At 57.4% G+C, this 27,406-nt stretch overlaps 2 protein-coding genes across 2 annotated transcripts in view; one reads left to right on the forward strand and one right to left on the reverse strand.

Moving 5' to 3' along the window:
- Positions 1-650: 650 nt before the first annotated feature.
- LOC136516829 (WD repeat-containing protein 55-like) overlaps positions 651-27,406 on the reverse strand; it is a 34,709-nt gene continuing 7,953 nt past the window's right edge. Inside the window, exons 10-15 of the mRNA XM_066510320.1 lie at positions 1,733-1,778; positions 1,607-1,653; positions 1,425-1,498; positions 1,295-1,350; positions 1,077-1,215; positions 651-961 (exon numbers count right to left, since the gene is read on the reverse strand). Coding sequence (XP_066366417.1) covers positions 888-961; positions 1,077-1,215; positions 1,295-1,350; positions 1,425-1,498; positions 1,607-1,653; positions 1,733-1,778 — 436 coding nt within the window. The 3' untranslated portion in view covers positions 651-887. The remainder of the gene's footprint in view (positions 962-1,076; positions 1,216-1,294; positions 1,351-1,424; positions 1,499-1,606; positions 1,654-1,732; positions 1,779-27,406) is intronic.
- LOC136516251 (uncharacterized) lies at positions 15,438-16,451 on the forward strand. The gene has a single exon (XM_066509611.1). It carries the CDS (start codon positions 15,438-15,440, stop codon positions 15,999-16,001), a length of 564 nt encoding a protein of 187 aa, XP_066365708.1. The 3' UTR covers positions 16,002-16,451.

Below are 27,406 nucleotides of genomic sequence, written 5' to 3' on the forward strand. Positions count from 1 at the left end.
CTATAAGTATTGTCTCCACTCGGCGGGTGACGAAGACTAGATCACGGGCATGATTTCTGTTTCTCTTATCCGAATGCTTTTGCGGGTTTTGATCAGCAAACTGGTATTTGTATTTGAACTCGGGTGTGTAAGTTAAACTATTTGCTTCCGCATACTTTACAAGGCTTGTTTTGTAATAACGATGACTCTGAGGTGTTGTAACCTAATTGCAAACCGTCTGTAAAATGTTGTAACGTATGATATGTTACGTTGAATTACTGTGATCTTGATTGTATGCAAATTGATTTAAAATCCTTCACTGTTTCAGTTGACTACTGGGTTTATATGGGCTCAAGTGCGAGAATTTGATCGTTTCGGCGATTGTTTTTGTACTTGTGCTCTTATAAATTGGTCGGTTCTGTGACATATTCGATCAGAGGTCAGACGAAAAAAACTTTCAACTATCTGTGTAGTTAGGTAAATGTGGACAAATGAAGAGATAACTCTCTTCACATACTCGTACTTGTCTCAAATGTGTTCTTATGTGTTGTTCTTGACGAGGATTAGACAAGGGAGACAGTGTTCTTATGTGTTGTTCTTGATGAGGATTAGACAAGGGAGACAGGATTATCTACAAGTTCTACACGCCTCTTACTAATTCTTTCTTAGAATTAGGAACCATAAAACGGTCCTAACAATCCGTGCATAGGTCAATTTTCAACATAAGTAAACCTGGTATCAGTTTGGGCCAACACTTACTGCTTCTACCTCTAATATTCCATCAGGCAATATACTTAAAAAACAACATTTGGCATGCCTTGCACCGGCGGTCAAAGTTGCCCACTCACACTCCCGTTCAGTAACAAAAAAAAGGAGAGTATACAGCTTCTCACTTGGGAACTTGACGTCTATAAATCTGCAAAGAAATCCGATGCCGGCCTACTTGAACTCTGTCCTTTACCTGCCTTTTTACTCCTTGACCCTGAGCACCCCCCCAGAGAGAAATAAGAAACAGCTTTCAGAGAAGAAAAATGCGAACCCAGAAAGCAGGATTATCATGCTAATGGCGCACAGCGTAGTTCAATATAAAATCTCACCTTTAGAAGAGGTTGCCGCCATGTCTACATCCATTGCATCATCATCGCTATCGTCATCGCTATCATCACTACCAGCTTCAGCAGGTTCATCACCATTGACTACCCGTGGGCCATTCAAGAGTTCTTCCAAGTCCCAGAGCTGCATACAAAGAAAAAAAAATGTCAAGTCAGACCAAGACATGGGCACACCAACAATGAGAATGAGAAAGGATTGTCACCTTCAGCATTTTATCATGTGAGATGCTGCCGAGATATTTCTTATCGTTTGAGAAAGCTGCATAGCATAAATAATAAATGAGAATATGCTGTTTTTTCCACCAAATCTTACAATCAAATGGACGCACATACCAAGGGCCTCAATGGGATATTCTGAATGTTCAGCAAGTGGCTGTATTATCCTATTAGGTAAGATGCCCACTAATCTACACAAAGAACACAGATTTCATGTCAGAACAGCAGTCCATCAGACTAACAGGAAATTGCCTGAGAAGTGAGAAGTTAACTCAAAGCAACAGTGGTGAATTCCAAACCTGATCACACCATCCGATGAACCAGAAACCAAAGTTTCTTCATCCAGCTAGAACACAATAATAAGAATGAATACACAAATAGAGCAGAAATGATAGTTATCATAATAAGGTTAGGGTGCCACGAACCTTCAGCATTGTATCCACAGACTGTGTGTGTCCGAGAAAGCGGTCACTAACCACAAAAAGACATGTCACAACTTTAGACCACATCGACCACATCGCTTGCAGAATTAATTGGGTCTAAACCACAGAAACTGAAGGAAGCAGACTGGCAACATCTCATAGTGGCATGTTTAGGAAGCTACGAATATTAGATGTCAAGATACATCTAAGGAGCTACTGACCACAAGATCTTTGCAAATTGGAATAATCGAAGAAAATGAATTACACTCGATTGCCTGAACTTATCAAATTACCCATAAGAACAAAATGTTGCAAGTAAGTAGCTAGACAAGTGGAATTTCTCCTGCCAGAGGGCAGCTTGGCACTTAGCCGCTTGATTGCATTATATAGGAATAGCAAACTTGAGATACAAGAAGTTCTCAACTATTACAGCATATTCTAGTGCATAAAGTAGATGCTAGCATGGATGCTAAGGCACCTGAAAACAGCTAGACAGTGAATAGTAAATAGCTAAGTAGATAACTAGATACATGGGTAAGCACTAGGCTAAACCCTCAATTCTCCCCCTTAGCCTTGTGCCCTGCCTTGGGGATGATCTGCCTCTGACCAATTCTCTCCCTCATCTCTTCAAATTTGGCTCTGCCCAAGGATTTGGTGAGAATGTCTGCAAGCTGATCAGTAGTTGAGATGTGATCGGCCTTGATGCTTCCATCTTCCAGGCAGCTGCGGATGAAGTGGTACTTGATCCTTATGTGCTTGCTCCTCTCATGGAAGACTAGATTCTTGGCCAGAGCGAGGGACGACTTGCTGTCCACCTTCAGCTCCACCACCTCGACATGCCTGCCGAGGAGCTCTGCTAGCAGCCTTGAGAGCCACAGAGCCTGGGTTGCAGCAGTAGAGGTGGCAATGTACTCTGCTTCGCAACTGGAGAGCGCCACAACCTTCTGCTTGATTGATTGCCAGCTGACCAAGCAATTGCCGAGAAAGAAGAGTGTTCCACTCGTGCTCTTGCTTGTGTCGATGTCACCGGCGAGGTCGCTGTCGTAGTAGCCGACGAAGCAAGCGGAGCCGGGCGCCTTGGTGAAGTGCAGACCGTAGTCGAGCGTGCCAACGACATAGCAGAGAATGCGCTTGACAGCTTGTTGGTGCTCCACCATAGGCCGCTCCATGAACCGGTTGACGAAGCCAATGGTGAATGCCAGATCGGGGCGAGTGAGCACCGGGTAGCGCAAACTGCCGATGAGGCGCCGGTAGTGTGTGGGATCGACCTCCGCCGCCGTGCTATGCCTGCTAAGCCTCAGCCGCTCCTCCATTGGAGTATGGGCAGGGTTGCAGCCAGCCATTCTGCCGAGCTCCAGAATCCTCTTGGCATAATATGTCCGACGGAGGGTGATGCCGGTGGCATCTTGATGCACCTCGACGCCAAGGTAGAAGCTGAGGAGGCTGAGGTCAATCATGTCGAAGGTCTTCTTCATCTGAACCTTGAACGCCTCCACCTCTCGATCCTCTGCGTCGGTGATGATCAGGTCGTCGACGTAGACGCCGACGAGCAGGACAGAGCGTCCACTGCCCCGCCGGTACATCGCCACCTCGTGAGCGCTTTGTTGGAAGCCCATCTCCTTGAGCATGGCATCCAGCTTGGCGTTCCAGGCGCGCGGAGCCGACCGTAGGCCGTAGAGGGCCTTGCGGAGGTGGTAGACCTTCCCCTCTTCTCCGGCGACGGTGAAGCCGGTCGGCTGCTGCACGTATACCTCCTCCTTGAGGTCGCCGTTGAGGAAGGCCGATTTGACATCCATGTGATGGATGATGGATAAGTCTGGCTGTTGTGGTCTTTGTGAGGGCTGTTGTGGTCTTTGTGTTTTTAGGACAGCATAGGACAACATCTTATACTAGAGGACAGCATCTAGGACAACATTTTAGACTAGCATCTAGAGGACAGCATCTTAGCATCTAGGATAGCATCTTAGACTAGCATCTTGGCATATGCTTGGCTGGCTAGCAGCCTATAAATATGTATCCCCAACCCCTTGGGTTGGCATGGCATTGAGAAGTAAACCAGAAAATTGTCCCAACTCCTAGTGTCATCCTCTCTCGATGAGAGTAAGAATTCTGCTACTTCCAAGAGTGAGAATTCAGCGACTAACAAGTGGTATCAGAGCCGTATTATCCTGTAGCCTGAGCATCTCTTGCTCATCTCCTCTCCCCGCCACACAACAGCCCCAGCTGCGAGCAGCAGCTCCGACCGCTCCTGCTCACTCCTCCCCCGCGCAGACGAAGCAGCCCTCTCCCCACGCAGCAGCCCCCCGGTAGCGCGTCATGTCCGTAGGGCAGTCTCAGCGCTCGGTCGCCTCGAGCACGCGGCGTCGGCAGGAGGCCGAACTTGCCGCGACAGAGGAATGCGAGCGAGCGGCGGCAGAGACCGCTGCAGCGGCGGCAAGGGCGTCGAGGCTGGCAGCAGCCAGAGCGGAGGCGGAAGCAGCGGCAGAGGCGAATGCAGCGCGTGCGGCGGCAGCGGAGGTCAAGGCTCTGCGCGGCAGCATCAGCAGCTCCATTTCCGCTGACGGCACTGCCGACGCGGACCTCGAGCTGCTAGAGAGGGAGGCAGCGCGAGCGTGGGCGGCGCAGTGGGCAGCCGCGCACGCCCACGAGCGTGGCGGCAGCCCAGACAGGCGCGGACGCGATGGCAGCGCTCCTGGAGGAGGCGCACACGGCGGTGGCGCTCCTGGGGCAGCCGTGCACGCCCATGAGCGCGGCGGCAGCCCAGACAGGCGCGGATGCGCTGGCGGCGCTCCTGGAGGAGGCGCGCACGGCAACGGTGGCGGACGGGTCGATGGAGAGCGCGGCCTTCACAGGCAGCGTGGCTCTCTCCCCGGATCGGTACCGACGGGTCGATGGAGAGCGCGGCCTTCACAGGCAGCGTGGCTCTCTCCCCAGATCGGTACCGTGGTTACCACGGGCTCCAGGCTGTTGTCAGGGACGTCGGTCCCGGCGGTGGGTGGCCTACCCTCACCAAGACCAACTACGTCGAGTGGGCTGCGGTGATGAGGGTAAAGCTCCAGGTGCGGCACATGTGGGAGGCAGTCCGATACGGCGACGTCGACTACGACCTAGATCGACGGGCGCTGGATGCCCTCATCGCTGCAGTGCCGCCCGAGATGCAGTTCTCGCTTACCAATAAGCGGACTGCCAAGGAGGCTTGGGACGCAATCGCTGCGGCACGCATCGGCAGCGACCGCGCACGCAAGTACACACTGCAGGCACTTCGTAAGGAGTGGGAGAACCTGGCCTTCAAGCCAGGTGAGGACGTTGGTGACTTTGCTCTCCATCTCAACACTCTGTTGCAGAAGATGGTGCAGTTCGGCGATGACACCTACGGCGAGGAGAGAGCTGTCGAAAAGCTCTTTCGTTGCGTCCCCGAGAAGTACAAGCAGATGGCTCGCTCGATCGAGTCCCTGCTGGATCTCTCCACGATGTCGATCGAGGAGGCGATAGGTCGCCTCAAATATGTGTTGATGCACCCCCACTCATATGACATGCCTCTCCTTCGCGTAATCTAAGATAAAAGTTGATTGGCATAACATACATCCTTGCTAAGGACATGTTTAGTGCATCTAGTCATATTTTCAATCTTAGTAGGATCTTGCATATGGTTCTATCTTATTAGGCTCATTCATGAAAATCAAATGATTTTGATGTCTATATGGTATCACTATTGCTTCTATGCTTGACTTGATCTAGTGATGGCATATGACATGTTTATGGGCTTGTAAACCTAGTGTTTAATCTAGAAAATGAACTATAAGTGTTTAACTCAACATGGTACAAGATAACCCTTATTTGGAGGTGTGAAGAAGCTTGTCCTTGGATCAAACCGAGTTAAATATCTTTGAGAAATAATCTAGAATTGAACCAATTTGGAAAAATAATCCTCACCCCATTGATTGACATTGATAATCTTGACCCTACAAGTAATTCTATTTAGAACCTTTATGGTCATTGATGACATAGAGGGAGAGAAACAAAGTTAAAGAGGAGAAACAAAGGAAAGGGATCAACTAAAATTTTAAGCACACAAGTAGGGGGAGCAAGCTCATGAACTTGTATGGTGCATTTGAACGTGCATTTCATATGTTTGCTTGCATGGCATAAGTTCCATATTTATAATATTCATGCTTGTGTGATGTATGCTAGTTGTAGATTTGAATGATGAAATGCAAACTAGCATGTATAGGATATCTAGTGATTTCACTTCCAAATATTTCTAAGTAGTATTGAGCTAACCATGATGCTAAGGATGGTATATTGGTGCACTCCGATTGGCATCACGCTTCAAAGGTCCATCTTTTATACCTTAGCATCATATAGTAGACATTGACTCCTACATTTCCTATCTAAGCATATGTGCAAGCTTCAATCCAAACTCTTAGCACATATGTAGGGGGAGCAATTGCTACCACTTAGGGTTCATAAAACTTGTCTATATCCTTTTACACATAGTAAATATGTTTGGGCAAGCAACATGGATTCAATTGAATTTCAATTCATATTTTTGTATAAGGGTTGTCATCAATTACCAAAAATGGGAAGATTGAAAGATCTAGTTTGGTTTTGGTGAATTGATTAAACCCTAAGTGCTAACCTAGTTCATCAAGTGATCATGAGATAGATAGCACACTTCAAGTAGAGAAGCAAATGAAGATCATAACATGACAATGGTGATAGCATGGAGATGATCAAGGGCTTACACTTGAAGAGAAGAAAGAGAAAAACAAAAAGCTCAAGGCAAAGGTATAACTTGTAGGAGCTATTTTGTTTTGGTGATCAAGACACTTAGAGAGTGTGATCACATTTAGGTTTGATAGCCGTACTATTAAGAGGGGTGAAACTCGTATCGGAATGCGGTTATCAAAGTGTCACTAGATGCTCTAACTCATTGCATATGCATTTAGGATCTAGTGGAGTGCTAACATCCTTGATAATATTTGTGAAAATATGCTACCACATGTGCACAAGGCGCTTTCAGGAAAATGAAATGTCTATTTTCTATTGCGCCGGATGCAAAATTCTTGGTGGTTGACACACTTGAGCAAGGGTGAAGAAGTTAGAGTTGAAATGGAGTTGATCGAAATGATGCTGGCGTCGGTCTACTGATCGGACGCTAGGTCACTCAGCGACCGGACGCTGAAAGGCTGCGTCCGGTCGAGCTATCAGACGGCACAGTGGCTAGGGTTGAGCACCGGACGCTGGCTGCGTCCGGTCAAGGTGGACCGGACGCGTCCGGTCGAAAAAACATGCCTCGGGGAGCTTACTGGAAACGACCGGACGCTGGGGCTTCAGCGTCCGGTCAGCTTCGCAGCCGTTGAAATCTGACGAACAGCGTTTGAAGCTGGTGACGCGTGGCGACCATCGGGCGACCGGACGCTGGGCCGGACGCTGAGGGCCAGCGTCTGGTCAGTATGACCGGAGCATCCGGTCAGAGCGCGTTTTGCCCAGTGAAGGGGTATAACGGCTCTATTTGATGGGGGCTCTATTTATAGCCCCATGGCCGGCTCAAGGGCTGTCTCTTGCACATTTTCATTGATATAGCAACCTTGTGAGCCTAGCCAAAGAACTCCCACTCATCTACATCATTGATTCATCATCATAGTGAGATTGGGAGTGATCCAAGTGCATTGCTTGAGTGATTGCATCTAGAGGCACTTAGTAATCGTGTTTCGCTGCGGATTTCGCTTGTTACTCTTGGTGGTTGCCGCCACCTAGACGGCTTGGAGCAGCGAGGATCGTCGAGCGGAGGTGGTGATTGTCTCCGGCTCCGATCGTGGTGATTGTGAGGGGTTCTTGACCTTGTCCCCGAAGGAAAGCCAAAAGGTACTTTAGTGAATTGCTGGTGGCTTTGTGATCCTCATCTTGTGTTGGTTGTGCGGCACCCTATTAAGGGTTTGGCGTGTGAAGCCAATTAGCGCGTGAACCTCCAAGTGAGTGAATCGCCACAACGAGGACTAGCTTACCGGCAAGCAAGTGAACCTCGGTAAAAATCATTGTGTTCATCATTTGATTCCGAGGTGATTGGTCTCTATTGTTATTCATCTTTGTGATTGATTGGTACTTCATCTACACGGCGGTATAACTATCCTAATCACTCTCTTTACTTTACCGCAAACTAGTTGACAAGCTCTTTAGTGTAGCTAGTTGTGAGAGCTTGCTTGCTTGGTTGGTGTGGCTCTTTAGTTAGTCTTTGAGAGCACACTAACATAGAATAGTGTCTTTGCTATTGTGTGAATAGACACTATCTAAACTAGAATTGTGGTAGGTGGCTTGCATTTTAAGTAGGCTAGCGCAACACTCGCTTCGCCTCATAATTGTCTAACCACTTTGTTAAGTGTTGTTGTAGAAATTTTATTAGGCTATTCACCACCCTCTAGCCATTAGGACCTTTCATCCTTGCGCTAGCTGCCCAGGAGGGCTGGCGTGTTCATCACATGGATGTCAAGTCGGCGTTCCTTAACGACGACTTGAAGGAGGTCTACGTGCACCAGCCGCTGGAATTTGCGATCCCCGGCAAGGAGGGCAAGGTGCTCCGCCTGCGCAAAGCCCTCTATGGCTTGCGGCAGGCACCGAGGGCGTGGAATGCCAAGCTGGATTCTACGCTAAAGGGGATGGGCTTCGAGCAAAGCCCGCACGAGGCGACCATCTATCGACGGGGCAGTGGAGGTAATGCTCTGCTGGTGGGTGTCTACGTCGACGACTTGGTGATCACCAGCACCAAGGATGCGAAGGTGGCGGCATTCAAGGAAGAGATGAAGGCCACCTTCCAGATGAGTGACCTGGGGCCTCTCTCTTTCTACCTGGGAATCGAGGTGCACCAGGATGACTCCGGGATCACGCTTTGACAGACCGCCTACGCCAAGCGCATCGTTGAGCTAGCTGGGCTCACCGACTGCAACCCAGCTCTCACTCCAATGGAGGAGAGGCTGAAGCAGAGCCGCGACAGCACGACGGAGGAGGTGGACGCTACGCAGTACCAGCGTCTTGTGGGGAGCCTTCGCTACCTCGCCCACACACGGCCGGACCTGGCATTCTCCGTCGGCTACGTTAGTCGGTTCATGCAGCGACCGACAACGGAGCACCAGCAGGCTGTGAAGAGGATCATCCGCTACATTGCGGGGACTCTCGACCAAGGCCTCTACTACCCTAGGTGCCCTGGGGCGGCACACTTCGTCGTGTACAGCGACAGCGACCACGCCGGCGACATCGACACCAGCAAGAGCACGAGCTGGATCCTCTTCTTCCTCGGCAAGTGCCTCGTTAGCTGGCAGTCGGTCAAGCAGCAGGTGGTGGCCCTATCCAGCTGTGAGGCCGAGTACATAGCGGCCTCCACCGCTTCGACTCAGGCGCTCTGGCTCGCTCGACTGCTTGGTGATCTCCTCGGCAGAGACACTAGAGCGGTGGAGCTCAGGGTGGACAGCAAGTCCGTTCTGGCCCTGGCAAAGAACCCCGTCTTCCATGAACGCAGCAAGCACATCTGGGTGAGGTACCACTTCATCCGAGGCTGTCTTGAGGAAGGGAGCATCAAGGCGAGCTACATCAACACCAAGGACCAGCTTGCGGACCTGCTCACCAAGCCCCTTGGGAGGATCAAGTTCCTTGAGCTCTGCTCCAGGACCGGAATGGTTCAACTTTCCCACAAGATGACGCACAAGACTTAGGGGGAGAATGATGGATAAGTCTGGCTGTTGTGGTCTTTGTGGGGCTGTTGTGGTCTTTGTGTTTTTAGGACAGCATCTTAGACTAACATCTAGAGGACAGCATCTTAGCATCTAGGACAGCATCTTAGACTAGCATCTTGGCATATGCTTGGCTGGCTAGCAGCCTATAAATATGTATCCCCAACCCCTTGGGTTGGCATGGCATTGAGAAGTAAACCAGAAAATTATCCCAACTCCTAGTGTCATCCTCTCTCGATGAGAGTAAGAATTCTGCTACTTCCAAGAGTGAGAATTCAGCGACTAACAATGGACGCGCCAGCCTTCTTGAGCCGCCAGCGCGAGGACCCTGATGGATTCCATGCGCGCCATCAGAGCAAACGCGTCGTCGTAGTCCACCCCTTCTTGCTGGACGAAGCCGCGCGCCACGAGTCTTGCCTTGTGCTTGGTCACCGCGCCCAGCTCATCTTTCTTGAGCTTGAATACCCATTTCAGGGTGATGGCTGGTGACCGGCAGGGAGCGGCACTAGCTCCCAGGTCCGATTCTGCTCCACCGCCTAGAGCTCTTGCTCCATTGCCGCCCGCCATGCCGGATCATCCTTGGCCTCGGCGTAGTTGGCAGGCTCGCCAACGTGTGTGAGGTGAAGCTCGGTGAAGAGGCGACGGAGGCAGAGGATGGTTGCCGATGATGTTCGTCATCGTGCGGTATCACAGCGGCTCGTCGCTGTAGTAGGCGTCGAGTTTGTCTTCATCATCCTCTAGTGGAGTGGCAAACTCCACTTGGTCTCCAGCCATAGCCGCTGCCGCTGGTGATGCCGGTGAAGCAGTAGGAGCAGCAGGGGACGCTGGCGGTGGTGTTGGCGAGGCCGGCTGGGGTGCTGGAAGAGCGACCGCTGCTGCCGATGTTCCTCCGGGCACCCCGGAATTTGGTGACGGCGAGCGCGGTGCAGAGTGTGATGGCACCGGCGATGTAGCTCCGGCGCCACTGGAGAAGCATCTTGTGCTCCCCCGGCTCCTCCAGTCTCCCAGAACTCGACGATGAAGTCGCTCGCCGCTGCGGCCGAGCTGCCGGCGTCCGAGGTGGACCAATCCCAGCCACGCCCCTCGTCGAAGATGACGTCGCGGCTGATCCTGACATGCTGCGTCGTAGGGTCCAGGATGCGGTACGCCTTGGCTTCCTCCGTGTACCCGATGAAGACGCCGGGCTTGCCGTGATCATCCAGCTTGCGGAGCTGCCCCGAATCCTTGGTGTAGGCGACGCAGCCGAATGTCTTCAGGTGGCCGACCGCCGGTGTGCACCCGTGCCAGGCCTCGTAGGGGGTCTTGCCCTGCAAGCTCCGTGTTGGTGAGCGATTGAGCAGATGAACTGCTGTCATCACCGCCTCTCCCCAAAACTTGGTTGACATCCTCCTCTGCTTCAGCAACGCCCAAGCCGTGGCCACCACGGTTTGGTTTCGGCATTCCACCATGCCATTCTGCTGCGGCGAGTGAGGCGTCGAGAAGTCGCGCTGGATGAATCTCTCCCGCGCAGTAGTCGGCGAACTCCGCGACAGTAAATTCGCCGCCGTTGTCGGTGCGTAGCACCCGGAGCTTGCGGCTGCTCTCCTTCTCTGTCGCGGCCTGAATCTTAATGACAACATCCACGGTAGCATCCTTGGATGGCAGCAGGATGGCCCACATGAAGCGGGACGCGTCGTCCACCATCAGGAGGTAGTAGCGCCGCCCTCCTGGAGTCGCCGGCGTCACGGGCCCGCAAAGGTCGCCGTGGACGAGCTCCAGCTGCTTCTGCGCGCGGTACTGGGCCTGCTGAGTGAAGGGGCGCCGGCGCTGCTTCGCCGTGACGCAGGTGTCGCAGACTTGTTCGGCGTGCTTGATCACCGGCATGCCGCACACCATAGCCTGCTTGTCGAGCTAGTGTAGCGCCTCAAAGTGGAGGTGGCCGAACAGCTCGTGCCAGCGCCAGGCGTCATCGTCCTTCCTCGCGGCGAGTCAGAGCGGCTTCGCGGCCTCAAGATGGAGGACATAGAGGCGGCTTGGCCCGCTGTCGGGTACCATAAAACGGGGTACCCCGAGCGTACACCAAAAGGGGCACTAAAATCCCATCAACGACAAAGTTAGAGGGTAAGCCATGGGCTCATAACCAGCCCCGTCCGAGCACACCCGGCTCTCCGCATCGCCTCAGGCCTCTCACGGGAGGTCTCGACATCCTGACGCAATTTCCGCCTCGCGCGAGGCCTCTCACGGAAGGCCTCGGCAAAAAAGCCCAATCTCCGTCTCGCGCGAGGCCTCATTCTCCGTATCGCTCGAGGCCGGCTTGTCCATAGCCCGTCGCCCACGCCTCGACCGATCTTCCCGACAGCACGTCATGTCCCATTAATACGTCAACCACTCCCGCAATCTCAGCCGGACGACGGCTCGACACCGCGGAATGGCCGACGGGACGTGAGGTCGCATCAACGCCATACCAGCTGAGACAGGGCACGGCGGGGATTACCGGTCACTGTATTCTGACGCTGTGCCCACGATCAGCGCCCGCACTACACTGTGCCCTGCGATCCCCGCCTCGAAAACAACACGACATGGACAGCCTGGCCCGGGTCATCACTGCCTCCGAGCCAGCACACCAGATCAACCGCTCTCTCCGGGCCTCGGCACTATGCACCAGGGTCTCGGCTATCTCGGGATTCGTGTCTGCCGAGACCCCCACTGCGGTGCAGCCTCGGCACCGACCGAGCCTCGGCCTCGCGCACAGTTAGTCCACAGCGACTCGCACGCTGACCGTCGCACCCACTCCGAGGCAGCCCTGGAGCTCCCATGACGCACAGGATCGGATGTGACCAGCACGCCGCCCCAGTGCTCCAAGGACGGACCACTCCGACGACTACGCCGCCACAGGAACAGGCCACAGGGCTCGGACACGCCGCCTCTGTTTGCACGACGCAGTATAGTTAGCTCATGTACTACCCTTGTCCTCCCTTCAAACTATAAAAGGAAAGGACTTGGGCTATTTCTAGGGGGAGAGGCACTCACAAAGAACAAGGCCCGGTAACACACACATTTCCCTGCCGCCTGAGAGCAACGTCTCAAGCAGCCCACATCACACCTCGCCAAGACCTGGGACTGGTTCCCTCTCTCACCTAGCTTGTAACCCCCTATTACAAGCATTTCGGTGCAAGGAATACAAGATCGATCTCCCAGACTGGACGTAGGGCTCGAATTGCCCGAACCAGTATAAACCTTGTGTCTCTTTGCATTACCATCTGGAATCGGGAACACGCAGGATAAATTCACTAGTTGGTTGAGGACCTCCTGGTCCGAGACACCGACAGTTGACGCGCCAGGTAGGGGAATCTGCGTGTCAGCTTCATCATCCCAACAGGTTCCGGATGGCAGACCCCGTACGACCGCTGCGTCTCGGCACGGTGGTGTGGTTTGGGAGCCTAGAGTTCATGTCTCTAGGGCTTGAGTACGACATGGTACTTCTCACACCCCGAGCCCCGCCTGCCGATGACGACGTCACGCATCGACAGCCCAGGCGCAGGCGGCGCCCGGGCGGCCGTTCCCGCCGCGCTCGCCAGGCACGACGCGAGCAAGATCATCCCGATGCCACGCAAACCCAGGGCGACTCGCCGCTCTCCGCCGACGCCCCACGACTAGCTGTTGGCGCAGGGTCCCTGGTTGGGGATCTGTCTAGCCTGAGCATGGACAAGGGAAAAACGCCGGTGGCACCTGGCGACGCCTCGACATCAAGCTCCGCTCCACCAATCCTTGAGGAGCTAACTCCGGCAGAACAGAGCCCGGCAACGGCATTATCTCCATACCCCTTCGGGTTGAGAAATGCCGCCGCATCTTATGCTTACGCCTACGCTTCCGCTCACGCGGATCTCTCGGAGCGCCGCCAACGCTTCGCTCTCAACTTCGACACCACCGCGTCGACCCACACCCACGCCGACTCCTCGGAGGAGGACGAGGCGTGGGCCGGAGCGGATTTCTCCGACCTCCGCGACCACGGAACTATGCGTCGCTTCTTGGCCGCAAGCGATTATTGCTTTGGCTACTCCGATTCTGACGGTGAAGGTACTTACGATCCCACTCGTGAGTGCTTCCACGTCGGACTTGGGATGCCAAGCACGGGCGACGAGGACGACGGGGCAGACAATCGCACTCCGCTTCATCAGGGAACGGGCGATGCTACGCCTTCGCGCATTGTCCCACCCGCAGCACGGAATGAGAACTTTGCCCTCGGACAATTCCGGCGCCCGGACCTGGAACAACTCCGCGAGCTTTAGGCCAAGGTCGAGCAAGATCGACTCCTTCTGCAACAGCTCCGAAGCACTCTCGAGCAGGAGCAGCAAGGCCGCGGTGACGGCGGAGGAGCCCGGCGACGGGCTCGCGACGTACACCACCGCATCAACGACGACGAAGGGGACGATCGTCCCCCAATCTTCAATCGCGCTAGCCAGAATGTCGCGGCTACGGCAATGCTAGTGCGCGCGATGCCCGAGCCCTCCACCACGGAGGGACGAAGGGTCCGCGGTGAGCTCCGGGATCTCCTTGAGACCGCCGCGGTGCAACAGGCAGAGAGTTCCGCCTCTCGGCGGCGCGGAGCCGCCTCGGACCTCCCCTCAGCACCACACCGACAGAATAGGGAGGCCGCGGTTCGTCCCGAGCCCGCTCGGGTGCCGGCAATCAATAGGGTCCCCCCGGTCCACGACCGCCTCGATAACCGACGTGAGGCGTAGGGTGACCACGAGGTGGTCGGCCGACGACGACGCCACGACAGTGAGGGGCCCGCCCGAGGCTACCATCCGCATCGGGGCTGCCGTTATGACAGTGAGGAAGACCGCAGTCCTTCTCCTGAACCACCTGGCCCCCGAGTCTTCAGCAGAGCCATCCGCAACGCTCAGTTTCCAGCCCGGTTGCGCCAGCCAGCCAACCTCACAAAGTATAGCGGTGAGACCAACCCCGAGCTCTGGCTCGCTGATTACCGCCTGGCTTGTCAGCTAGGCGGCGCCGACGATGACCTGCTCATCATCCGCAACCTCCCCCTGCTCTTGTCAGACTCGGCGCGAGCCTGGCTTGAGCACCTTCCTCCCTCTCAGATCCACGACTGGCGCGACTTGGTTCAGATCTTCGTCGGGAATTTCCAGGGCACATACGTACGCCCTGGAAACTCCTGCGACCTTAAGAGCTGTCGCCAGAAACCAGACGAGTTACTCCGAGACTTCATCCGGCGCTTCTCTAAACAGTGTACCGAGTTGCCCAGCGTCGGCGACTCAGAGATCGTCCAGGCTTTTCTCTCTGGCACCACCTGCCGAGACTTGGTCCGAGAATTGGGCCGGAACGTGCCGCGCTCGGCCGCCGCGCTCCTCGACATCGCCACCAACTTCGCCTCAGGCGAGGAGGCTGTAGGGGCCATCTTCCCCAAGGATGACGCCAAGGGGAAGCGGAGGGATGAGGCCCCCGAGGCCTCGGCTCCCCACCTCCCCAAAAGAAAGAAGAAGGATCGCCAGGGGAAGCGGGCCGTCCTCGAGGCCGATATGGTCGCGGCCGCAGAACGCAAGAATCCCTGAGGCCCCAGGGGTCCCAGACCTTTCGACGACATGCTTAAGAAGCCCTGCCCTTACCACCAAGGCCCGGTCAAGCACGCCCTCGAGGATTGCTCCATGCTGCGGCGTTACTACGCCAGGCTTGGGCTCCCCGACGACGACGCCAAGCAGAAGGGCGCCGGCGACCGGGACGACGACAAGGACGACGGGTTCCCCGAGGTACACAACGCCTTCATGATCTTCGGCGGACCCTCGGTGTGCCTTACGACGCGGCAGTGAAAGAGGGAACGCCGAGAGGTCTTCTCGGTCAGAGTGGCCACTCCCCGGTACCTCGACTGGTCTCGGGAGGCGATCACCTTTGATCGAGACGACCAGCCCAACCATGTTCCGAATCCCGGGCAGTACCCACTTGTTGTCGACCCGATCATCGGCAACACCCGACGCACCAAGGTCTTGATGGACGGAGGCAGCGGCCTCAATATCCTCTACGCCAATACCCTGGATCTCTTGGAGATCGACCAGTCGAGGCTCCGAGGCGACACCGCACCTTTCCACGGCATTGTGCCAGGGAAGCGCACGCGACCCCTCGAGCGCATCGACCTTCCCGTCTGCTTTGGCACCCCCTTCAACTACCGCAAGGAGGTTCTTACCTTCGAGGTGGTCGGGTTCAGGGGAACCTACCACGCCATCCTGGGGCGGCCGTGCTACGCCAAGTTCATGGCAGTCCCCAACTATACCTACCTCAAGCTCAAGATGCCAGGCCCCAGCGGTATCATCACGAATGAGTCCACGTACGAACATGCATACGACTGCGACGTCGAGTGCATCGAGTACGCCGAGGCTCTCGCCGAGGCCGAGACCCTCATCGCCAACCTCGATCAACTCAGTGGCGAGGCGCCTGACTCCAAGCGTCGCGCAGGGGCATTCGAACCCGCGGAGGCCATCAAGCTCGTCCCGGTCGACCCCGCCTGCCCCGACGATCGGGCACTAAGGATCAGCGCCACACTCGACATCAAATAGGAGGCCGTGCTCGTCGACTTCCTCCGTGCGAATGCCGACATGTTCGCATGGAGTCCCTCGGACATGCCGGGCATACCGAGGGAGGTCGCCGAGCACGCCTTGGACATCCGGGCCGGCTCTAGACCGGTGAAGCAACGCCTGCGCCGATTCGACGAGGAAAAGCGTAGGGCCATCGGCGAGGAGGTGCAGAAACTCTTGACGGCCAGGTTCATCAAGGAAGTGTCCCACCCAGAGTGGTTGGCCAACCCCGTGTTATTTAGGAAGAAAAATGGGAAATGGAGGATGTGTGTAGACTATACCGGTTTGAATAAAGCATGTCCAAAAGTCCTCTTTCCATTACCCCGAATCGATCAAATCGTTGACTCCACCGCGGGGTGCGAGACCCTGTCTTTCCTTGATGCGTATTCTGGTTACCATCAAATCAAGATAAAAGAATCCGACCAGCTTGCGACTTCTTTCATCACCCCGTTCGGCATGTACTGCTACGTGACTATGCCTTTCGGCCTCATAAAACGCAGGGGCCACGTACCAGCGGTGCATGACCCAGGTCTTTGGCGATCACATTGAGCGGACCGTCGAGGCCTATGTGGACGACATCGTGGTCAAGACCAGAAAGGCCGAGGATCTGGTCGACGACTTAAGGATAGCCTTCAAATGCCTTAGAGAGAAGGGCATCAAGCTCAATCCCGAGAAGTGTGTGTTCGGGGTCCCCCGAGGCATGCTCTTGGGATTCATAGTCTCGGAACGCGGCATCGAAGCCAACCTAGAGAAGGTCTCGGCCATAACCAGCATAGGACCAATCAGAGACCTCAAGGGAGTACAGAGGGTCATGGGATGCCTTGCGGCCTTGAGCCGCTTCATCTCGCGCCTCGCCAAAAAAGGCTTGCCTCTGTACCGACTCTTGAGAAAATCCGAGCGTTTTTCTTGGACCCCCGAGGCCGAAGAAGCCCTCGACAGACTCAAAGCGCTGCTCACAAATCCTCCCGTCCTGGTACCCCCAGCCAGGGACGAGGCCCTCTTACTCTACGTCGCCGCAACGACCCAAATGGTCAGCGCTGCCGTAGTAGTAGAAAGGCAGGAAGAGGGGCATGCTCTACCTACCCAACGACCTGTTTACTTCATCAGCGAAGTGCTCTCCGAGACCAAAACGCGTTACCCCCACATCCAGAAGCTGGTCTACGCCGTAGTCCTGGCCCGGCGCAAGCTACGTCACTACTTCGAGTCTCACCCAGTGACCGTGGTATCGTCTTTCCCCTTGGGAGAGATAGTCCATAACCGGGAGGCCTCAGGCAGGATAGCCAAGTGGGCCGTCGAGCTTATGGGGGAAACCTTGACTTTTGCGCCTCGGAAAGCGATTAAGTCTCAGGTCTTGGCCGATTTTGTGGCTGAGTGGACCGACACCCAATTACCACCTGCCCAAGTCCAGACAGAATACTGGACCATGTACTTCGACGGGTCTCTGATGAAGACCGGGGCAGGCGCGGGACTCTTCTTCGTCTCGCCCCTCGGAGTACACATGCGCTACATGGTGCGGCTCCACTTCGCCGCCTCCAACAACGTGGCCGAGTACGAGGCCCTCGTCAACGGCTTGCAAGTCGCCATCGAACTTGGGGTACGGCGTCTCAACGTCCGGGGCGACTCGCAGCTCGTCGTCGATCAAGTCATGAAGGAGTCAAATTGCCTCGACCCCAAAATGGAGGCTTACTGCAAGTTGGTACGTCGCCTAGAAGACAAGTTCGATGGTCTCGAACTAAACCACATCGCGCGGAAGTACAACGAGGCCGCCGACGAACTGGCAAAGATGGCCTCGGCACGGGCTCCGGTCCCCCAAACGTATTTGCCAGGGACCTTCACAAACCTTCCATTGACTACACCTTGGTAACGGAGGAGGGCCCACCTGTGGAAACCACGGCGAGGCTCGACACCCCCTCTACTGCCGAGACCCCCTCGATCGAGCCCAAGGTCATGGAAGTCAACACCGAGCCTCCGCAGACCGACCAGGACGCGGATTGGCGAATCCCGTTCCTCGATTGGCTTGATCGGGGGGAGCTTCCTAGCGACAGAACCGAAGCCCGACGGCTTGCGCGCCGAGCCAAGACTTACGTCCTCTGCAATGACGAATTGTACAAGCGAAGTCCCTCTGGTGTCCTCCAACGATGTATCACTGCCGAGGCGGGCCGAGCCCTGCTTTGGGACTTGCACGCAGGCGCCTGCGGGCACCATGCAGCGCCTCGGACGCTCGTAGGAAATGCTTTCCGCCAAGGGTTTTACTGACCGACGGCGGTCGCCGACGCCACCAAGCTAGTACGCTCCTGCGAAGGATATCAGTACTATGCTCGACAAACACATCTCCCGGCCCTGGCCCTCCAAACCATCCCCATCACGTGGCCGTTTGCCGTAAGGGGGCTCGACATGGTCGAGCCTCTGCAAAAGGCCCCCGGAGGCTACACCCATCTACTGGTATCAAACGACAAGTTCTCCAAATGGATCGAGGCTCGTCCGATCAATCGAATCAAATCCGAGCCGACAGTGTTGTTCTTCACTGACATTATCCACAGGTTTGGGGTTCCTAACACCATCATCACCGACAACGGGACACAGTTCACCGGCAAAAAGTTCCTGACGTTTTGCGACGACCACCACATCCGTGTGGCCTGGTCGGCCGTAGGACACCCAAGGACCAACGGCCAAGTAGAACGTGCCAACGGCATGATCCTACAAGGCCTCAAGCCAAGAATTTACAACCGGTTGAAAAAGTTTGGCAGGAAATGGCTCGCCGAACTCCCATCAGTCATCTGGAGCCTGAGGAACACTCCAAGCCGAGCCACGGGGTTCACGCCTTTCTTCCTGGTCTATAGGGCCGAGGACATCCTCCCCACTGACTTGGAATATGGTTCCCCAAGGCTACAAGCCTATAACGAACAAAGTAACCGCACCACCCGAGAGGACGCCCTCGATCAACTGGAGGAAGCCCGAGACGTCGCGCTACTACACTCGGCTAAATACCAGCAGACCCTACGGCGCTATCAGGCACGGCGCGTCCGAGGCCGAGACTTGAAGGTAGGCGACCTGGTGTTGAGGCTAACACAGAGCAACAAGGGCCGCCACAAGTTGACCCCGCCATGGGAAGGACCGTACATCATCGCCCAAGTACTGAAGCCCGGGACCTACAAGCTGGCCAACGAGAAGGACGAAATCTTCACCAACGCTTGGAACATAGAACAGCTACGTCGCTTTTATCCTTAAATTTCCAAGCATTGTATATATTATTTCTCGGAATACAACTAAAAAGCGTTCTTTAGTTGGTCTAATTTTTCGAGAACCCCCCCCCCCCGAGCCCATCGTGGGTCTCGGCAATACGATAACACGGTAAGAGAGACTCGGCTCTGCCTCGGCAGAACCAAGCCTCCCTCGGGGGCTAGATGGGGGACTCTCCCTAAGTCCCACGCACCATTCTTCAGTCGTTTTTCGAAAAAATTCCTACGCCAAGTCTCTAGCACGCTCTGACGAATCGGTTGTAAAAACCCCTCGGACCAAAGTCTTTTTCCTAAGCAAGAGGCCGGTAGAGTCGCGAGACGGCCTACGCCTCCGGGCTACGGCACTCCCTCACTACCTCTCGCCCAAGGGACGGCTTAGGCTCCAAGGAGGTGTTTTGCAAAAGAAATTTGTTCAGAAGCAACAGAGGGCAGAGGCTCGGAAACACGAGAAAACAACTAAGAAACACAAATACTTCAAAAAGAAAGGCCTCGACGGCCACAAGCGTTACGATACAAAGATAATTCCTACTCTATTTTTACATGGCCCCTTGGGCCCAGGTCAAGGCTCAGGGCCTCCAGCATCGGCAGATGGTAGGGGAGGGACCACCTCCTCTTCGAAGAGCGTTGCCAGCGCCGTGCCAGGGCCTTCCGCCGCCTCCATCAGCTTCGTGACCGAGCGTTGCCAGCGCCGTGCCAGGGCCTTCCGCCGCCTCCATCAGCTTCGTGACCGCCGCGTCGGCCTCCTCGTCATCATCAGGCAGGACATAGCCATCACTGATGGCCGGGAGGTCGACGCCAATGTAGTGAGAGGAGATGACGGCCAACGCGCGCTTGACACCCGTGTGCAACGCTCCTCGGAGCCGCTCACGCATCTGGCTGCTCAGCGCGATCAAACGGCTCCCAAGGGAGCTGCCTGACTGAACCCCTTCGACCTCCAAGGCCTCGCAGGCGGAAAGGGCGGCACGTTTCAGCGCCTCGTGCTCCCCGATCTCGGTCTCGAGCACCGTTTGCACCGCGCTGGAAGCCTCGGCTGCCCGAGTAACCTCCGCCTCTGACTCTGCACCACGGAAAACGGAATGAGGTTGAGCGAGGGAAAAAACAACCTAAACTAGGGGGCGGAAGCCCACGGAACTCATCCTTGGCCTTCTGCTCCCAGCGTCGGGTCTCGACCTGACAGGCCTCGGCCTTCTCCTTCAAGCGCTGGGCCTCGACCCGAGAAGCCTCGGCCGCCCTGGAAGCTTCACTCCCCAGCTCTGCGTCACACAAGGAAGTTAGGGAGCGAACATAAGGAAAAGAAAACAAAACAAGGGGACTAAAACTCACCCTCGATCGTCCCCCTCCAAACCACAGCCTCGGTTTGCGAGGCCTCAGCTGCAGCAAGGGCCTCATCCAAGGCACCTTTCGTCAGCTGGTGCGCGTTCTGTTCCGCCCCTAGCTGCCCCGCAAGAGCGGTGGCCGAGCCCGGAAGGCATCCCGATCGCTGGCCGCGCGGGCGAGCTCCTCCTCCAACTCCTTGACCCGCACCGCCAGAGGGGTGAGCTGCTCCTGGGCCGTGGCTGCCTCGACCTTCGCGTCGGCACAACGGAGGCGGAGGTCCTCCACCTCCGCGCCGCCAGAAGGTCGTTGGCACCCGCAAGCAGGCCCTTTTGCAGCTGGAGCTGGTCCCAGGCGTCCCTCTCCCGCCGGAGAAAGACCGACTTCCCAAGGGACCGGGTCTCGAGCTCCTGGGGAAGCAGAACAGGGGTCATTGATTGCAACAAAACTCAGAAAAAGACAACGTCGCGCGAGAAAAGAAAACGCGAACCTGGGCGACTCCGGGCAGTTCGTCGGCCACCATGGACAGCGCCGTCCGTAGCGACCGCTCCGCCAGCTGGCGGTATTGCTCGAAGGTGCCCCAGCGCCCGCCCTCGGCTGCGTCCTCGAGGGCGAACAGAGGCTCCCCCTCAGGGTCGTCCCGGCTCCGCCACAGTACCCGCGGGTGATCCCACCCGCGAGGCTCGGGTCGCGCCCGCACGAGGGCCGAGCTTCCCTCGCCCAAGATCGGAGCCGGCTGTTCCACGGCGCCGGTCTCCTCGGCGTCGACCACCTCCCGCGCCCGGGAAGTATCGTCGGAGGAGATCGGATAGACCTCCGCCTCCCGAGCGCTCTCTCGTAACAACGGCGGGCCCTGAACCAAGGGCGCCACCGAGGCCTTCGCCGCCTTCATCTCCGCGTCCTGGACAGACGGCCTCGCCGCCATCACGTCGGCCTTGGCGATCTCGGGGGCTCCGGCCTCCACAATTATGGCCTCGACGGTCTCGGGGGCTCCGGCCTCCGCCATCGTGGCCTCGGTGGTCGCAGAAACACCGACCGCCGCCGCTGCGGTCTCAGCGGTCTTGGGCGCCCCGGCCTCCGTCGCCTCAGCCTCGGAGACCCCGGGGGCCTCGGCAACCAAGGGCACCCCGGCCCCATCCGACTCGTGAGCCTCGCCCTCGCGGGCGGAAGCACTCCACCCCCGTCTGTGTCGGGGTCGCCTCGGCAGCCCCTCCTTGGGTGGTCGGCTCCTTCGGGTCGGCCCTCGCCGACGCCGCGCCGCGTTGTATAGCGGCTTGTGCCTCCGCCACCCAGTGGGCGGAGGAGCCGGGGCTCACCTTGAGCGCCTTAAGGGGCGCCAAGGGAAGCTCGTCCGCAGGCCACTTCCGACTAAGGAAAAATCACCTACAGGGTCAGCACGAGACCAAAGAGCGAACGGAAGGCACTGCGACCCCACCAAAAATACACCTACCTCGAACGGGGTGGCAACCGCTTCGCCACGGTGACCCTCGTCCGCAAAGGCGGTGGCGACGGCAGAGGCATCGCCTCCGTGTCCATCGGCGCCGACCGGTCCTCAAAGGACCCCGGCGCCCCGTCGGTCCTCTGCGGGGGCGGTTGCGTCGCCTCTGCCGCCACTTGTTCCACCATCGCCGTCGAGCCCACCGAGCTGACGGCGCGTTTGCCCAACGCCCGCGCCCCGGGCGTGTCGGCCTCGGCCCCGGAGCGGGCAATCGCCGACCCCGGGTCCGCTTCTCCTCCTCCCGGGAGTGCCGGGCTGCTTGCCAACGCCCCGGGCACCACCTCCACTACGTCAGGGAGATGGTCTAGGGGACCTCGCCCCACCTCGCCCTCGTCATCCCCGTCCGAGGCCTCCGTCGACAGCGACGGCGACGGGGATTCCTCCAACGGGAGACCATCCTTCCTTTGTTGACGGCGGCGCTTGTCCAACTCCTCGCGCGAGAGGATCTTCTTCGTGCGCTTCGCCACCTTGGCGTCTTTCCGTTTTTTCTACGCATCGGCGTGCGCCCGGTTGATCGCCCGCCGCCTCGCGTCCTCAGGAACAGGCGGCGGAGAGGCGCGCACGTCCCTCATCCCCTGCAGGAACGGCGAACGCGCATAAGGGAACAAGAAGTAAGAAGAAGCGGGGAATACTTGGGGGCTACAGCGGCGCACGACTTACCAGCGAGAGGAACCCCCGTGACGGTCGCATCGCGATGGGGGTCAAGTTGCCGCCCCTCAGCTTCGCCTCTACCGTCTCCCCCACCCGACGAAGAATTTCCTCGTCGGAAAGGGCGGAGGCGGACATCCGGATGCCCTCAATGGGCTCACCCGGCTTCATCTCGAACAGCCGCCGCCGCCGAGCCATCAGCGGCAGCACCCTCCGGCGGTGGAAGGCAGCCACGACCACAGCCACGATAAGGCCACGGCCCCGTAGCCTCTCCAGCCCCTCCAGAAGCGGCTGCAGCTTGGGTTGGTCGTCCTTCGGGACGCCGTACTTCCACCTCTCCGGGCAGCTCCCCTCAATCCGCCCAGTGTAGGGGGAAAGTCCTCCGTCATCGTTACGAAGGTAGAACCAGCTCGTGTACCACCGGCGATTGGATGACGCGAGCTGGGCCGGGATATAGAGGTGCTGGCGGTCCTGGCGCACTTGGAGAGTGCAGCCGCCGGCCCTCGTCGCTTTCCTCGTACCCGACGTGCCCGTCGGCTTAGTGGTGTGCCCCGCCCGGAATAGATGGAGCCACAACTCCCAATGGGGAGCAATCCCCAAGTACCCCTCGCAGACGGCAACGAAGATGGCCGCCTGTGCGATGGAGTTGGGGTTGAAGTTGTGGAGCTCCACGCCATAGTAGTGCGGGAGCGCCCGCATGAACCGATCCGCCGGAACGCCGAGGCCGCGCTCGTGAAAGGAGACGAAGCTCACGACGTAGCCGTCACGAGGCCTCGGCTCTGGCTCGCCGTACGGAGCGATCCACTCCGGCCTGTTGGGGTCCGTCACCGGACAAAGGAGTCCGCCGTCGACGAGCGACTGGAGCGTCTCCACGGTGACATCGGAAGGATCCCAGGGGTCCGCCTCGACAACAACAATGTCGCCGGCCATGAGTGCGATGGAGGGATCGGATGCGGCGGTGAGTTTTTCTCTCTCCCACGCTCTCGCTTTTTCTCGCTTTCTCCCTGGCTCGCTCTTCTCCCCTCTTCTTCCCGGCACCCGCTGCTCTAGCGACGGCTCGATGGAGGCAGAGCTAACGCAGGCAAGGTAAGGTGAGGAGGGGCGAGACTCTTCGAGTATTTATGCAGGGGGAAGGCGAAACGAACGGGCGATGAAATCGGGGAAGTTTCCCCCGATCCGGCGCAGTTAACCACGAGCCGATTTTGCCGCCCACGCGCCCACTTCTCTCATTAATTGCGGGAACAGTTACGTCCCATCCACCACGTCACGCTCGGCCACTACGACAGCAGGGGTCGTTTTGCCTCCCCAGGAAACCGCCTCAAAAGGCGCGCCACCCGCTGTCGAGCCAATGGGGAAGATATCCCCCCGACCTATTCCTTTCAGATGAAGGAACCAGGCTCTGAGCCTATTACGGTCCAGGGGTTCGAAGGCTGGGCCCCAAGGGGTTTCGACAGCCGCCCCAGGACAACAGAGTCAGGGACGACTGCGGGCGAGCCTATACAGGGCTGAGGCCCAAGCAAGCGAAGCGCTTGGAACGCCCTAAGTCGTGTTCGAGACCGGTAGGAAGGTCTCTGAATGGGATCCCACCGTAGGGAGGCATCGAGCCACCGAGGCCCAGCAAACGGCCTCGGCACCCACTAGAGAAATCCTCTGGTACTCTTGGAGTGTGTCTCTGGACCGCTAGCCGTCCCCTAGCGAACGAGACACGGGCCTCCACTCGGACTTACCCGATAACAGCTCACCGGAAGTGCCAACGCTCGTGCCCACCGAGGGTAGCCTGGCACATTCCACCCCTCCTTCCGAGCGAAAAGGAAGCGTGAGGGTCGTACAAAAAAGTCAGGGGAACCCCCGACGGACCTCTCGCCCCGTGCAGAGGCTAGAGGGCTCTTCCTGCAATCTTGACGAGACCTAGCGACCCCGGTTCGCACTCGAGGGGGCTCGACAAAACAACCCCTCCTTTCGAGCGAAAAGGAAGCGCGAGGGTCGTACAAAAAGCCAGGGGAGCTCCTGACGGCCCTCTGCTCCGTGCGGAGGCTAGGGAGCCCTTCCTGCAACCTCGCCGAGACCCCGCGACCAAGGCTCGCGCCCAAAGGGGCCTCGGCAAACAAACCCTCAAGCGCGAGGGGCGTATAAAAAGCCAGGGGAGCTCCCGACGGCCCTCTCGCCCCGTGCAGAGGCTAGGAGGCTCTTCCTGCAACCCTGTCGAGACCCAGCGGCTCCGGCTCGCACCCGAATGGGCTCGGCAAACAAACCCTCCGTCCGAACGAAAATGATATGTGAGGGTCGAATAAAAAAGCCAGGGGACCCCTGACCGTCCTCTTGCTCCAGGCGGAGGCTCGAGGGCTCCTCCTGCACCCTAGACAAAGACAAACGATCTAAGTCCGCGCTAGAAGTTTCGTTACGAATACGATAAAGGGCACCGAGCCCGTTACGGTCCAGGGGTTCGAAGGCTGGGCCCCCAGAGGTTTCGACAGCCGCCCCAGGACAACAGAGTCAAGGACGACTTTGGGGTGAGCCTACGAATGGCCGAGGCCCGAGCGAACAATCGCTCGGGGCGTCCTAAGTCGTGTCCGAGACCGGCAGGGAAGTCTCCGAATGGGATCCCACCGTAGGGAGGCACCGAGCCACCGAGGCCCAGCGAACGGCCTCGGCAACCACTAGAGAAACCCTCTGGTACTCTTGGAGTGTGTCTCTGGACCGCTAGCCGTCCCCTAGCGAACGGGGCACGGGCCTCCACTCGGACTCACCCGATAACAGCTCACCGGAAGTGCCAACGCTCGTGCCCATCGAGGGTAGCCTGGCACATTCCACCCCTCCTTCCAAGCGAAAAGGAAGCGTGAGGGTCATACCAAAAGCCAGGGGAACCCCTGACGGACCTCTCGCTCCGTGCGGAGGCTAGAGGGCTCTTCCTGCATCCTCGCCGAGACCCCCGCGACCCGAACTCGCACTTGTGGGCTCGGCAAATACGATAAAAACTCCTCACTCAAACACGAAAACGAAAAAAGCCCCTGGAGGAGTAACTCCACTCCTCTAGGGCCTCGGGGGCTACACCCGGCGGGTGCGCTCGCGCGCACCCACCGAAACCTCAAGAAACAAAACACAATCCCTACGGGAGCGACTGCAAACCAAGTCTCGATAAACCCTCAGGGAGAATGCACTCACCCTCCCTGAGGCTCGGGGGCTACTGTCGGGTACCATAAAACGGGGTACCCCGAGCGTACACCAAAAGGGGCACTAAAATCCCATCAACGGCAAAGTTAGAGGGTAAGCCATGGGCTCATAACCAGCCCGTCCGAGCCCACCCGGCTCTCCGCATCGCCTCAGGCCTCTCACGGGAGGTCTCGGCATCCTGACGCAATTTCCGCCTCGCGCGAGGCCTCTCACGGAAGGCCTCGGCAAGGAGCCCAATCTCCGTCTCACGCGAGGCCTCATTCTCCGTATCGCTCGAGGCCGGCTTGTCCATAGCCCGTCGCCCCCGCCTTGACCGATCTTCCAGACAGCACGTCATGTCCCATTAATACGTTAACCACTCCCGCAATCTCAGCCGGACGACGGCTCGACACCGCGGAATGGCCGACGGGACGTGAGGTCGCATCAGCGCCATACCAGCTGAGACAGGGCACGGCGGGGATTACCGGTCACTGTATTCTGACGCTGTGCCCACGATCAGCGCCCGCACTACACTGTGCCCCGCGATCCCCGCCTCGAAAACAACACGACATGGACAGCCTGGCCCGGGTCATCACTGCCTCCGAGCCAGCACACCAGATCAACCGCTCTCTCCGGGCCTCGGCACTATGCACCAGGGTCTCGGCTATCTCGGGATTCGTGTCTGCCGAGACCCCCCACTGCGGTGCAGCCTCGGCACCGACCGAGCCTCGGCCTCGCGCACAGTCAGTCCACAGCGACTCGCACGCTGACCGCCGCACCCACTCCGAGGCAGCCCTGGAGCTCCCATGACGCACAGAATCGGATGTGACCAGCACGCCGCCCCAGTGCTCCAAGGACGGACCACTCCGACGACTACGCCGCCACAGGAACAGGCCACAGGGCTCGGACACGCCGCCTCTGTTTGCACGACGCCGTATAGTTAGCTCATGTACTACCCTTGTCCTCCCTTCAAACTATAAAAGGAAATGACTTGGGCTATTTCTAGGGGAGAGGCACTCACAAAGAACAAGGCCCGGTAACACACACATTTCTCTGCCGCGTGAGAGCAACGTCTCAAGCAGCCCACATCATACCTCGCCGAGACCTGGGACTGGTTCCCTCCCTCACCTAGCTTGTAACCCCCTACTACAAGCATTTCGGTGCAAGGAATACAAGATCGATCTCTCAAACTGGACGTAGGGCTCGAATTGCTCGAACCAGTATAAACCTTGTGTCTCTTTGCATCACCATCTAGAATCGGAAACACGCAGGATAAATTCACTAGTTGGTTGAGGACCTCCCGGTCCGAGACACCGACACCCGCGGTTCACCTTGGCGAGGAGGCGCCCGCGGCGATCCCAGATGTGTAGGACGCCCTTGTCGATCTCCACCTTGGACCCGCCCTCATCGAGCTGGCCGAGGCTCATGATGGAGTTGCGCAGCGCCAGGATGAAGTAGACACCGTGCAGGACTCGGTGCTCGCCGGTCTTGGCTTGGAACACGATCGAGCCGCCGCCGTGAATCTCCACCCTAGACGC

Source organism: Miscanthus floridulus, chromosome 17 (genome assembly GCF_019320115.1).
Source record: "Miscanthus floridulus cultivar M001 chromosome 17, ASM1932011v1, whole genome shotgun sequence".
Lineage (NCBI taxonomy): Eukaryota > Viridiplantae > Streptophyta > Magnoliopsida > Poales > Poaceae > Miscanthus > Miscanthus floridulus.